Source organism: Phoenix dactylifera, chromosome 5 (assembly GCF_009389715.1).
Source record: "Phoenix dactylifera cultivar Barhee BC4 chromosome 5, palm_55x_up_171113_PBpolish2nd_filt_p, whole genome shotgun sequence".
Lineage (NCBI taxonomy): Eukaryota > Viridiplantae > Streptophyta > Magnoliopsida > Arecales > Arecaceae > Phoenix > Phoenix dactylifera.
Genome location: NC_052396.1, coordinates 13892897 through 13906887, shown reverse-complemented (window position 1 = coordinate 13906887; position 13991 = coordinate 13892897). Strand labels below are relative to the sequence as shown.

At 40.8% G+C, this 13991-nt stretch overlaps 1 protein-coding gene across 1 annotated transcript; it reads left to right on the top strand.

The window, feature by feature from the left end:
* The first annotated feature begins 6550 nt into the window (after positions 1–6550).
* On the top strand, positions 6551–9464 carry LOC103697678 (4-coumarate--CoA ligase-like 4). Its single transcript, XM_008779582.4, has 5 exons — positions 6551–7896; positions 8385–8530; positions 8618–8685; positions 8798–8900; positions 8968–9464. Exons 1-5 carry the CDS (start codon positions 6672–6674, stop codon positions 9079–9081), a joined length of 1656 nt encoding a protein of 551 aa, XP_008777804.3. The 5' UTR covers positions 6551–6671; the 3' UTR covers positions 9082–9464.
* Positions 9465–13991: the final 4527 nt, after the last annotated feature.

Below are 13991 nucleotides of genomic sequence, written 5' to 3'. Positions count from 1 at the left end.
TGGCGAGGTTTTTCGAGCCTTCCTCTGCGGGAATCTGCTATAACTAGTCGAGATGCATGTAAAATCTAAATGGTTCTGTGATGTTACTATGTTCTTGTGCAGACCAATAATGGGGGATAAGCTGGTATGATACTTTGTTCTTGTGATGTTGGAAGTGAAGGTTGCAAACAATTGGCTTAGAGCTATGTGATGCAGTGTGCTGATTCAGAAGCTAACATGCATGTGTGCTGTTTGCTGTGATGATGGTTGTGTGCTATTTTAATTATTGTAGATTATTGCTCTATATACTGATGTTAATGTACTTGGAGATATTATCTTTTCCAATGAGATATTCTCCTGCAGCATGTCAGATTGGAACTCCATCTATGATTGCTTGGAGTGCTTCTACATCCACGCTGCTGCATTTTTGATCCACATTTCCTTCCAAATGCCTCCTGTCAACATGTTATATAAGCTGTAACATTTTGAATGTGGGTGTGTGTACAATGAAGGATAATGGAAAATGGAAATATAGGCACAATAATACAAGTGTAGTATTATAATATACCATATGAAATGCAGACCATTTAATTACTGGTAAGAATTAGGAAGATAGATAACATCATATGTATGAAATGGCAAGTGGAGAACTCTTCGTGAGCTACTACCATTACACTGATAAAAAAAGATAATATCTCCATTTTGTTGATAACAATAACACTTTCATAAAAGAAGTACTTGTTATTTGTAATTGTATAGTTACAAGTATAAGAAAAGATATACAAGAAATAGACAAGATATATTTAAGGAGGTAGTCGTAGATTTTACAAGAACAACTAGGTATCATAAATATGAAATAGTGCATAAATTAATGACGGCTCGCGATGTAGAAACATCAAGTGATAAAAGTTTTTGCTAAGCATCCACAATAATACATACATAATTGATGGCTTGTGTCACTATAATCAAACTGGTTTGAAAATCAAACTGATTTGCATGTCGGCTGTCTACAAAATATCTGTCAATTATATGTTCCAGACCAAGTGCCCAGAGCAGAAGAAAAATCTGCTACAGTTCTAAAAGGGGTTCACCAAACTAGTCTACAGACACAATGATTCATGTCAAGATTATGAGGTCTATTCAAGCACATATTACACAAAAGTGCTATTTCAAACATTCAATATAAATTCAAGATAAAATTACAGGAATACCCCCTTCATTTTGGATAAATCTCACTTACGCCCCCTTGACTTTAACAAGCTTCAACTAGGTCCTCAAGTTTGCAAACTGTTCTAAATCGGTTATTTATCTCTGTTAATAGAGTGGTATCACATGACTATCATATGGTAGTATAAAATTGTATTGTGATGAAACTATCTTTCATATCGTAAACGGATCCACCGTTGGATCACTTATTGCATAGTGGTGTCAGGACTCACTCTCTTTTGTGTGAATGCACCGCTGGATCATTCACCGCATAGATTTCAAAGTGCTCCAATCTCCTCCATTCATCCACCTGCATAGATCTCAAAGTGACTAGTGCGTGACTAGGATCATCCATTCACTTGCACAAATCTCAAAGTGACTATTAGATAATCTAGATTACTCATCCACCTATACAAATCTCAGAGAGATAGCATGGATGATCCAAATTATTCATCCATCATGCATAGATCACAAAGCTGGGTGGATGACCTACATTCATGTAAATAGGGAGATGGGGGAGGGCTTCTTCTCTACCCTGACCATAGCTAGCGCCACCCCCACCCTCGACGGGGGGATTCGACTATCGGAGATCCCAACACTTCCAATAGAGGTGAGAGGGTTGGAGGGGGTGCTGTGGATGGTTCGAGCCCGAGAGATCGGAGTTTGGTGGGTTAGAATGGATTGGGACGACAAAAAAATCGAAACTAGGTTCCCTCAAAGATCATTAGGGCGGAATTTGGGGTCGGAGATTGAGAGTATAGGGGAACTTGGGGAAAAATTAGGGTTTGGGCAAGTGAGGACCCTTGTACTTTGGGGAGAAGAAAGGGATTTGCGACAAATGGGGGAGTGGTGCACTAATGTTGTTGCGAGAGGCTTATTGATACTGTCGCATGTGCTCTCCACTGGCATCTAGCAGCTGGCAACTAGCAACATCGAGGAATAGGAAGAAGAAGAGGAGAAGAGGCAATCTGAGTGGAAGAAGGGGATGATGCCTGCATAGATCTCAAAGCAACCACAGATGATCCAGATATTCATCCATCTGCACAGATGAATGATCCAGACATTCGTCCGCCTGCAATGATCTTAAAGTAATTAGTAAATAATCAAAATTATTCATCCACTTGCATAAATCTCAAAGCAATCTAGAGATATTCGTTTGCATGCACAGATTTCTAAAAAATTGCATGAATGATCCGAATATTCATCCACCTGCATAGATCTCGAAGCGATCAGTGGATGATCAGATTATTTATCCACCTGTATAGATCTCGAAGCAATTGAAATATTCATCTGCCTACATAGATCGCCAAGCAACTATGTGGATGATCAGAATATTCATCCACCTGTATAGACCTCAAAGCGACCAGTATATGATTAGGTTTATTCATTCACCTGTACAAATCTCAAAGCAACCATATGGATGAGTAAATGACTTGGATTATTCATCCACCTATATAGATTTTAAAAAGTTGTTGGAATAGCCAACAAGAGAATGAGGGCACTTTCGTCAATTAAAATAGTAGGTTAATACAGTCCGCTGGTCGGAGAGTCGAAGGACTAGTTTGAAACAGTTTGAAAATTTGAAGGACTTATTTGAAACTTTTTAAAATCGAGGGGTGTTAGTGAGATTGGCCCAAATTGAGGAGGTGTCCCTATAATTTTTCCTAAATTAATCCATCAAACTATATTATATATTAAACATTGTCAGGATATCAATAATCGTATCGGTTGGCATTTTCAACATTTACAAGCAGCTTATAGCAAGCATACCATAGTACAACCATATATATCATCCAATTACCACCATGCCATGATATATTAAACATGTCTTTATTAACTAAATACAAGCATTTAAATTCTAAGATGCAAATCTATGGCAGTTACATGTACCTTCGCAAGGAAGGTATTTTGTTACATGCCGAATGCGAACATAGGCTGCTAGGAGTAAAAAGAAGCATATGAAGGCCCTGATCAAATAACCAGATTTCTGTCAAGAAGCATAGGCAGTTCACTAGTAACAATAGAATAAATGCACAGGAGGGCAGCAGGGGATCATAAGTCTTTAAAAGCATCAAATGAATGCAAAAATCACCATCCAAATATAAATCTCACCGCATAAAACATTGAGTTAAATACTATGAGAGAGGCAATCTGCAGGTATCTGGCGAGGAAAATAGACCACATGACCCCTTCTGTATGCATTAATCAAATCTCTAGTTATAATATAGTTAACCTTATTGGCTTATTAAAGAACCCATATAGGTTACATATGAAGAAACTGTACATCCAAGCATGTAGAGCAAAGCAATGCAAAGCAATGAAATGAAGTATAGCGCATTTGCATTAGTGCTGTTTAAGTAGTTAGGCTTCAACCATTAGCCTTCATGACTAAGGATCATATATAACTATACATCAAAATGCTTGCTAGAAAATCTTGCATAAGTACAGTGATTGAGCAACTTCAAATTATGAAGAGGTGCACATGTTAGACATAATCATGCTCCGAAAGAAGTGATATTCATTGATACATATGGATTCACACAATGAAATGATATTCATTGTGTAAGGAGGGCAGACTTAATGTATCTACTTTCTAGCATATGTAATGAAGGAACCTGAACAAAGGTATATGTTAATAGAAGACAATGATAAATAATAATGGTTGCTAGGCAAAGATCGAGCAGACTGAAACACTCGACATTACCATGACAAAACAAGGCTTAGAACAACAATAAACAAGATTATAATTAGCAGACATGTCGGTAGACTCAAATATTGGTGAGGTACAAGACCATACATAATATAATCAACTATAGCATATGAACCCTAATTAGAGACAGATGCTAAAAGCAACAGAAACATGGGTTTTAGTTGCATCATTTAGATGCTTTTTACTAAAAAGTATCACATTGTTTACAAGTGTTCATTAACATCACTAAATTAACTTTAGTTGCAAGCAAAAACAAGAGCCAACTGAGACCAAAAATTCAAGCAAAAGAACAGTGAAATATTAGGAGAGGAAATAAGGGATGTGAGAGGAGCTGAGGATACCGGCCTCGATCTCATCTCTCTTTTGTCGCCGGAACCCCACCCATGCAGACTAGACCCTGTTTATCCAGGATAAGTCTGTGTTCACAAAAAATGGGGGATAAGCTAGACCAAGGAGACAGCTCCCTATGTTTGACTGCTATCCGGGGTTTAAACGGGGATAAACCCCCTTTACGCCGGTTTCAAACGGGACCTTATTTTCACTCATCTAGCATTTGTCATGGACCAATCCCCGGGCTGTATCTTTCGCACAAGAGACGGATTCATCCTACTTCTCATATGCCCAATATTGGTCGTGCAATAGCTGCTTTGAGATATGTGCATATAGATGAACGAAAGAGTTTGAAGCACTTTGAAATCTATGCAAGCTGCGATCCAATGCCATATGTTGTGAAACAGGATCAATCATTCTGTAGCACAAAAGATACAGTCCAAATCCATTGGAGTGCAAGGCAGGGAATAGAACGGTGAGCTATGGTAGTGCTTGCTCGGCTAGGATTGCATCTTTTTTACAAAAAAAGAAAAAAATTACCTTTCTTCGTACGAATCCAACATTAGATCACCCAATGCATAGATCTCAAAATGCTACAAACACTATTTTTTATCTATGTATATAGATCTCAAAGCAACCCGTGGGTGATCCAACGGGGAAGGAAGCTGAATCCTACTTTGTTTTTTCCGCGAGAAAGGCACACCCCTGACGATCTGTACTCAAATCTGAAGACGGCAAACGCCGTTGGGGAAGAGGAAGCCGCTATTTGATCGTTGAATGCCTCATCCTGGTCCGTTTTGGCGTCGCCAACGGTCAAAGAGTGGTGCCCATTTTTTTTTCCTTGTACCACATGATACACATACTTCTTTTACCTTTTGACTACCCACATAAAGCCCAACTGCTCAAAACGATAGCTCCCAGCGAAAAAGCCGACGCAGTGGATTTTGCTCGTCTCCTAGGTGCCCTCGTCCCCTAACTTTTTAAAGATAAACTTAAACTATAGCACTAATGTGGAAAAGAGTTGTAGACTGATGATGGCCGAGAGTCGGCGTATCTTCAACATGTTTGCTGGTTGTGCCGAGCTCAGAACTGATTGGAAGGACATTACCTTCACGAGGCGGAAGCTAGGTGTAGATCGGATCTTCTTCAAAAAGGACTCGACCATGATGATCGAGTAAGTTCGGAATCGGAAAAGCGATGCGGAGGGAGGGCCGCTGCTCCATAACATTTGCAGACTTCTAGAAAAGTATGGCTTCCACTTGGCCATGCACATCTACCGAGAGACAAATAGTGCTGTTGACTGGATTGTCTCTTTTATTACTAACCATTCTAATGAATTTATATGGGAAACTAAAGTCCCATACCTAAGCCCCTACGTGGATTCTTATTTTTTAATTTTATTGGCCGCATTTATCCATATTGTGTGTGAGCCAAAAAAAAAAATAAAAAAATAAAGAAAATAAAAGAATGTGCAGCTAACGTAGTCACGTGACAGCGAATTTCGTCTTACCATTTGACTACTTTACCACCCCAACAGCCAATGGAAGCCAATTATCATGCGGGTCCCACCCGTGAGGCACGTGTCAGAAGGCTAAAGTGAATAACAAGCCTGTCCGCTGCTTCGCTAGATTTCGCGACCGGGCCCACCGCCCTTTACGCGTTCAACACGTGTTCTTTGTTCCCTATCCCACTCTTAAAATATCTTCGTGTCCTAGTTGACCTGGGCTTCAAAATGCGCACCAGATCATCATGGTCTCAAAAGATGGTGTTATAAATTATAACCATTATAACAACTGCAATAACAATTTTACCCACCCCATAAAAAATTTATAATAGCTATTATTTTATTAATTTTTATTATTTTTTATTACTGCAAACTATTGTAATATAAACAAAAAAAATTGTACTATACAATAATAAATATTTAAAATTATATGTTTACTCTTACAAATTTATTATTTATTTGTATATCTTTCTAGATTTCGTACTCTCGCCAAACACTATCTTAGCTTATAAAAAGCAAGTTTAAATAAAAACCAGTTGCAATATTTTAAAAACCCGGCTTGGTTCATTACAAAGTTGATTAACTAAGCATAAAAAGCTTGCGTCGAGACTTTTCTCAACTCATTTGTAGTCCCAAAAAATTGAAATCAATTGAAATTAACATAAACTTTTTCTAAAATATATTTGTCAAATAAAAAATATTTTCTTTAGATGAAATATTAAAATGATATATCGACACTACTGTAATTTTACCAATCTTTGATGATCCGACAAAAAAAACTTATGCTAAGTGTTTTCCAAGCAGCTACTATTAGATTTAGACAAAGTCTTCTTTCAGTGAAGGCTCCAACATTAATCCCAAAACCCGGTGCAAAGTCTAAACTGCTCTCCGCTCCCCACCCCACAGCCGGAGAAACGAGAGGGAAGGTAACAGCTTCCGGCGATGGCACACCGCACGGACGGGTTACCGGTGGATCCTCGGAGCGGCTTCTGCCCCTCCAACTCCATCTTCTACAGCAAGCGCAAGCCCGTCCCCCTCCCCTCCGATCCCCACCTCGACGTCACCACCTTCCTCTCCTCCCGCCGCCACTCCGGCACCACCGCCCTTATCGACGCCGCCACCGGCCGCCGCGTCTCCTTCCCGGCCCTCTGGCGCTCCGTCGCCGCCCTCGCCTCCGCCCTCTCCTCCCGCCTCTCCGTCCGCAAGGGCGACGTCGTCCTCCTCCTCTCCCCCAACTCCTTGCACTTCCCCGTCGTCTCCCTCGCCGTCATGTCCCTCGGCGCCGTCCTCACCACCACCAACCCCCTAAACACCCCACAAGAAATCGCCAAGCAAATCTCCGATTCCGACCCGATCCTGGCTTTCGTCATCCGGCCCCTCGTCGGAAAACTCCCCCGCGACCGCGATTTCCCCATCGTCCTCCTCGAGGACTGCCGGATCGCCGGCGACGATGCCCGCATCCGCTACACGATCGAGGAATTGACGGCGATGGAGCCCGATCTCAGGCGCCGGCGGGAGCCGGTGAGCCAGGACGACACGGCAACGCTTCTGTACTCCTCCGGGACCACCGGGACCAGCAAAGGCGTGGTGGCGACCCACCGGAATCTGATTTCGATGGTCCAGATCATCCTTAACCGGTTCAAGCTGGAGGAGGGCGGTGGCGAGCCGGAGACGTTCATCTGCACCGTCCCGATGTTCCACGTCTACGGCCTGGCGGCGTTCGCGACGGGGCTGCTGGGATCGGGATCCACGGTGGTGATCTTATCAAAATTCGAGATGGGGGAGATGATCCGGGCGATCAGGGAGTACGGGGCGACGTATCTGCCGCTGGTGCCGCCGATCCTGGTGGCGATGTTGAATCAGGCGGCGCCGCTGCCGTTGGGGCGGCTCCGACGGGTGCTGTCTGGCGGGGCGCCGCTGGGGAGGGAGGTGATCGAGGGGTTCCGGGAGAAGTATCCGGCGGTGGAGATTTTGCAGGGGTATGGGCTGACGGAGAGCACGGGGATCGGGGCGTCCACGGACTCGGCGGAGGAGAGCCGACGGTTCGGGACGGCGGGGCTGCTGTCGCCCAACACGGAGGCCAGGATTGTGGATCCGGACACCGGTGTGTCCTTGCCGGTCAAACGCACCGGGGAGCTCTGGATCCGGGGTCCCTACGTCATGAAAGGTATGCGGGAAACCAAAGTCTTCTTTCTTTCTTTCTTTCTTTTAAAAAATATTCTTAGCCTGTGTTGTAGCTGTAATTATGTTATAAAAAGTAATTAGAGTTTGCTCGGATAACTAAGTAGAATTTGGACTGAATCTTTTACTAGATTTGTTCACTAAATTTTTATTTGAGTCTAGCTAATATCAAACAACCAGCCTCAAATTCGAATCTTACCATAAGAAAAGAAAAATTTATAAATTTTTTTTCAACATGCCAGCTGGTTGGGATTTTAGCCGACAAATCTGATTTTTATAGGATATTTTTTAGGAATATCCCAATAAATCCTTAATTATATAAAAAAATATATTCATATATAAAAATTAAAATAATACTAAAATAAATATTTATTATTAAATTGCAGTCATACCAAATGCTGGGAATTAATTTTTTATACCGAATCTTAATAATTGTTTAAAGAAATGTCGGTTTTGCCCATGTTTAATAATTAGGTTATTTCAAGAATCCAGAAGCGACGAGCTCGACATTGGACTCAGAGGGGTGGCTGAGGACGGGAGATATTTGCTACATTGATGAGGACGGTTTTCTCTTCGTGGTGGACCGACTCAAGGAGCTCATCAAATACAAGGGATACCAGGTAGGGTCCATCCATGAGGTCTAAACTTACAATGGTTTCAATTTGAGACGTCTGATCATAATTGGATGGTCGTTAATTCTCATGTAGGTGCCCCCTGCGGAGTTGGAGGCACTGTTGCTGAGCCACCCTGAGATCACCGATGCCGCCGTGATCCCGTAATCACCCCTCTCTCTCTCCCTCTAAAATCCCATTGTACACTCACCGGTGGTTAATCAGCACCGTGCAATCGCTGCACCTATTCTAATCGAAGCGCAAATTTTGATGCAGGTTCCCGGACAGGGAAGTGGGCCAGTTCCCAATGGCATACGTGGTGAGGAAGGCTGGGAGCCACTTGTCCGAGACTGGAGTGATGGAGTTCGTGGCAAAGCAGGTGAGCTCATGGATTGAGAGCCATTAATGGCGGCGTTCTTAGTTCTTACAAAGCGTGATATTTTCAGGTGGCTCCTTACAAGAGGATTCGGAAGGTGGCGTTTGTATCAGCCATTCCCAAGAATCCATCCGGGAAGATATTAAGGAAGGATCTCATCAAGCTTGCCACTTCCAAGCTTTGATGGCCATTTTGGCTGAGAGCACGTTGTTGTACGTTCTGTGGGAGAAGAAGATGACATGAGTGAGTGGCGGCCGTATTAGATGGCTATCCAAGCTTGCCACTTCCAAGCTTAAATGGTGCATGCACTTTTTTATTTTTTAAGGATGATAAAAGATGGCACTTCGGAGAGGATTTGTTAAGCTCAGTATGTATTGGAAGAAACAAAAGTGCTGAAGTAATGTTGCTCAGGCAAATAAATCCTAAAAAAATCAAGGTGGGCGCCTACTGGGGTAGGAGCTTTTCTGTGAGTGGGATCTAGATTTGTCATTTGAATGAGCATTTCTGTGAGCATATATATTTCTATTAGTAAAGAAGCCGTGCATAAGAACATGTTTAGAGCTTGAATTATGTGGAGTTGGGCACAAGCTATGCGCATTGCCTAGCTTGTTTGCAATGAGCTTGGTTTTATTTGGATTGTACATATTTAATCCACACGGGCATCTTATTCTCGAGTGGGATAAACACACTGGTAAGATCTAATTCAAAAGGAATAGGGGTTGCCACTCTCTGGAACACAATCATCAACCAAATCTCTCATTCGGGTAGGGATGGCGACTTTGGGGGGGTGGGAGTATGGGGCTATCATGTCATTACCTCCACTTGCTCCATGACTAAAAAAACCACGTATCTATCTCCAACTTGCACCCACTTCTAGGTGGGCCGGGGCATCCTGAGCCTACCCTGTGGGTATACTTAGATCCTCGAATATGTCTCTCTCCATCTCTAGGTTATAATGGGCGAGCAAGTAAAACTGCAAAAATTATCTTATTTCTTTAGCATACAAATCGAAGAAACAAAAGGAATATAACTTTAAATCTCAGTACCTCACATTATATTAAACAAAGATTCCAACATATAGAACATAGTAAACCAAATGTTCAGTAATAATACATGTAACAAATAGAAATATTATTTTTCAAAAAAAGTACTTTAAATTAAGAAATGAAAATGATAGTATTTTAATAAATACCTCAGTCAGGTTCTGCCATTACTTGTCTCCATCAAGAACCCAATAAGGGCTTTATTTTTAATACTATCTCCACCTTTAGCACTAAATGGATCGTCTAGGTCTGATATGTAATGGGGCTATTTTGATGGCCACCCTAGATTTGAGAACAAAATTAGGTAGCATCTTCATTTGTATCTTAAAATGGGTGCCTAATTCCTTACAGTAGTAGTGATTGTCTAGTGTTTGCAATGCATAAATCGCATCGTAGAGTGTTGTGCCATCATTACTGCTGTAAGGGATTAGAGTATTGTGTAGCCATTGATGGCCACCATCAGAAGACTACCTTGTAAATATCTGGCATGGTAGGCTTGGCCATCTAAATTTTGATCAGATTTATCATAAGACTACCTTGAACCAAACCCCAAAAATTCATTTGAATTCAAATATAAAATCTATGTTCAAGCCAAAAATACCCGAAAATATGTATTCATTAAAGTTCTAACTTTCTTGATCCAGTTCATAGTTTTATGAATGACCCTACCACAATTCTAAATCGGGGAGAAAATCGTTACTTTGTGACATTTCATTGATAATTTCTCCGAGTATTGTTACATATATCTAATTAGATGTAAAAATAAAATCTTAAATATGTTTAAAATCTTTAAGGTCAAAGCTAAAAGCGGACTGAGAAAATCCTTAAGAGACATAGGTCATGAGAAGGCTTTATTTTGTCAAAAATATGGGATCATTCATGAGATAACTCTTTCTTACTCCCTAATAAACATGGTTAAGTTAATGTTAATCAATTTAGGTGCATCCGAGAACTCATGGGTGGAAGCCTTTTAGCAACCTATTATATCTTAAATAGAATACCTTTCAAAGATAGCGATAAGACTCATTTTGAACATCGGAAGGATAGAACTCCTAGATTAGATTACCTAAAAGTGTTGGGGTACCTAGCTAAGGTAGGCATACTCGAACCTAAAAAAAGAAAAATTGGCCCTAAAAGCTTAGATGCAATCTTTGTAGGGTTCTTTAGATAGTAGTACCAATAGATTCCTTGTAGTAACGAGATAAACATCTCTTCTAATACTCTTATCGAAGCTAGAGATGCTATCTATTTTCAATATATACTCTTTCTTTTTAGAAACTAAATCCCAAGTCAAATTCAATCTAATCTATCATATAACCCTATCTTTGTCGAATCAGAGGTTCCTTGTGATTCAAAAAGAGAAAGATATCTAACCTTGATCTTTTGAACTTGGAAGAAGCACAAGGACTAGAAAGGAAAAGAAGCTTGGTGAAGGATTCTTTACCTTTCTAGTTGCGGGTGAACCTTCTAGGTTTGTAAAGGCAATATCTTCACCTAATGCCCCTTTCTAGAAGAAAACTATTAACTTTGAATTCAACTCAATAATCCAAAATCAGAATTGGATCCTAACTGATCTTCCTTCAAGTAATTAACCGTTAGGTTGTAAGTATGTATGCCGTATAAAGCTTGGACCTAATGGATCAATAGAAAAGTATAAGACTAGATTAGTGACTAAGAGGAATAGCTAGAGAAAAGATTTAGATTATTTTGATACCTATTTTCTTCTAGTTAGAATCTCTACCCTTAGAATCTTTTTTATCATTACTTGCATCCATAAGTTGATCATTCATCAAATGGACGTGAAGACTACATTCCTAAATAGTGATCTAAATGAAGAAATCTATATGAAACAACCTGAAGGATTCATTATAAAGGGACAAGAGAATAAAGTTTGCAAACTTGTTAAGTCCATATATAGTCTAAAATATGTACCTAAACAATGCATGAAAAGTTTGATAGAAACATCCTTGTTTTGCTTTCTCCATCAATTATAATGACAAGTGTGTTTATTCCAAAATCATCGATGATATTGTATGATCCTTTGTTTATATATTGATGATATTCTAATCTTTAGAACTTTTCTTAAAATAATATTTTAAATCAAAAAATACATTTCTAATCACTTTAATATGAAAGACTTAGGTGAAGTTGAAGTTATTGTAGGGATGAAGCGGATCAAATCCTCTAAAGGGATAGCTCTCCTCCTTGCTCAATCCATTAAGAAAAATGATTGAAAAGTTTGGCGAGGAAGGCTGGGAGCCACTCGTCCGAGACAGGAGTGCTGGGAGTTCGTGGCAAAGCAGGCGAGCCCGTGGATTGAGAGCAGTAATAAGTGTTGTTATTGGCCAAGTCAAAAGTGGCGTTCTTAATTCTTATCAAATGTGAAATTTTCAGGTGGCTCCTTACAAGAGGATTCGGAAGGTGGCGTTTGCATCAGCCATTCCCAAGAATCCATCCGGGAAGATATTAAGGAAAGATCTCATCACGCTTGCCACTTCCAAACTTTGATGGCTATTTTGGCTGAGAGCAAGTTGTTCGTTCTGTGGGAGAAGAAGACGACATGAGTCAGTGGCGGCCGTATTAGATGGCTATCCAAGCTTGCCACTTCCAAGCTTAAATAAAGCATGCACTATTTTTTGGTAGGATAATAAAAGACGGAGACAATTTGTTAAGCTCAATATGTACTGGAAGAAAGAAAAGTGTTGAAGTAATGTCGCTCATGCAAATAAATCCTAAAAAAATCAAGGTGGGCGCCTGCTGGGGTAGGAGTAAAGCTACGCCGCCCATAGGACAAATACATGGGTGGGATCTAGAATTGTCATTTGTATGAGCATTTCTGAGAGCATTTCTATTCGTAAAGAAGCCGTGCATAAGCTTGAATTATGTGGAGTTGGGCACAAGCTATGCGCATTGGCCTAGCTTGTTTGTTATTAACTAGGTTTTATTTGGATTGTAGATATTTAATCCGACACACATCTAACTTGGGCATCTTATTCTCGAGTGGGATAAACACACTGGTAATAGGGATGGTGACTTGGGGGGGGGGGGGGCGCATCCTGAGCCCCACCTCTAGCATCTAGGTGGGCCGGGGCATCCTGAGCCCACCCTGTGGGTATACTGCATTCCTCGAATCCATCTCTCTCCATCTCTAGGTTATGATGGGTCGGGCAAGTAAAACTGTAAAAATTATCCTATTTCTTCAGCATACAAATCAAACAAACAAAATAAATATAACATTAAATCTCAATACCTCACATTAAAACATAGCCAAATGTTTAACAATAATACATGCAACAAATAGAAATATTATTTTTTAAAAAAAGTACTTTAAATTAAGAAAAGCAAACGATAGTATTTTAATAAATACCCCAATGAGGTTCAGGATAGTTATGCCATTACCCGTCTCCATCAAGATCCCGATAAGGGCTTTATTTTTAGTACTATCCACACCCCTAGCACTAAATGGATCGTCTAGGTCTGATATGCAATGGGGTTGTTTTGATTACCACCCTAGATTTGAGACTAGGATTAGGTAGTATCTTCATTTGCATCTTAAAATGGGTGCCTAATCCCTTACAGCGGTGGTCTAGTGGCTGCACCATAGAGTGTTGTGCCATCTCTATTGCTGTAAAGGGATTAGAGTGCTATGCAGCAATTGATGACTACCATCAGAAGATGGATGACCATTAAACAAGATGATCCATAAGTGCGTATTGTGTCATACACGATGCACATTGTTCGATGGTCGTCTATCTCCTAAAGGCAGTCATTGAGGGCTGCACAACACTCTGCGGTATGGCTCGCGCATCATAGAGAATCTTGGTTGGTTGTATGGAGGTCATGACCTTGGTGGTAATGTGGAGTGAAGGTCGCTGGTGATGGAGGTGATAGAGGTGTTGTGGTGTTGAGATGAGGCTGCAATAATGTTAGAGGCTGCAATAATGTTAGAGGCCATAGTGGTTTGGCCACGTCAAGGTGAGGTCGCAATGGTAATGGAGGCTGTGGTGGTGCTACAGCATCGAGGTGAGACCATAGGTGTGTTAAAGGTGGT

Excerpts from the sequence above, each read along its gene's own strand:
- LOC103697678 (XM_008779582.4), top strand. The coding sequence starts at position 6,672 with ATGGCACACCGCACGGACGGGTTACCGGTGGATCCTCGGAGCGGCTTC. Across the intron at positions 8,531-8,617 it reads TCAAATACAAGGGATACCAG|GTGCCCCCTGCGGAGTTGGA; the intron begins GTAGGGTCCATC and ends ATTCTCATGTAG. Across the intron at positions 8,901-8,967 it reads TGGAGTTCGTGGCAAAGCAG|GTGGCTCCTTACAAGAGGAT; the intron begins GTGAGCTCATGG and ends TGATATTTTCAG.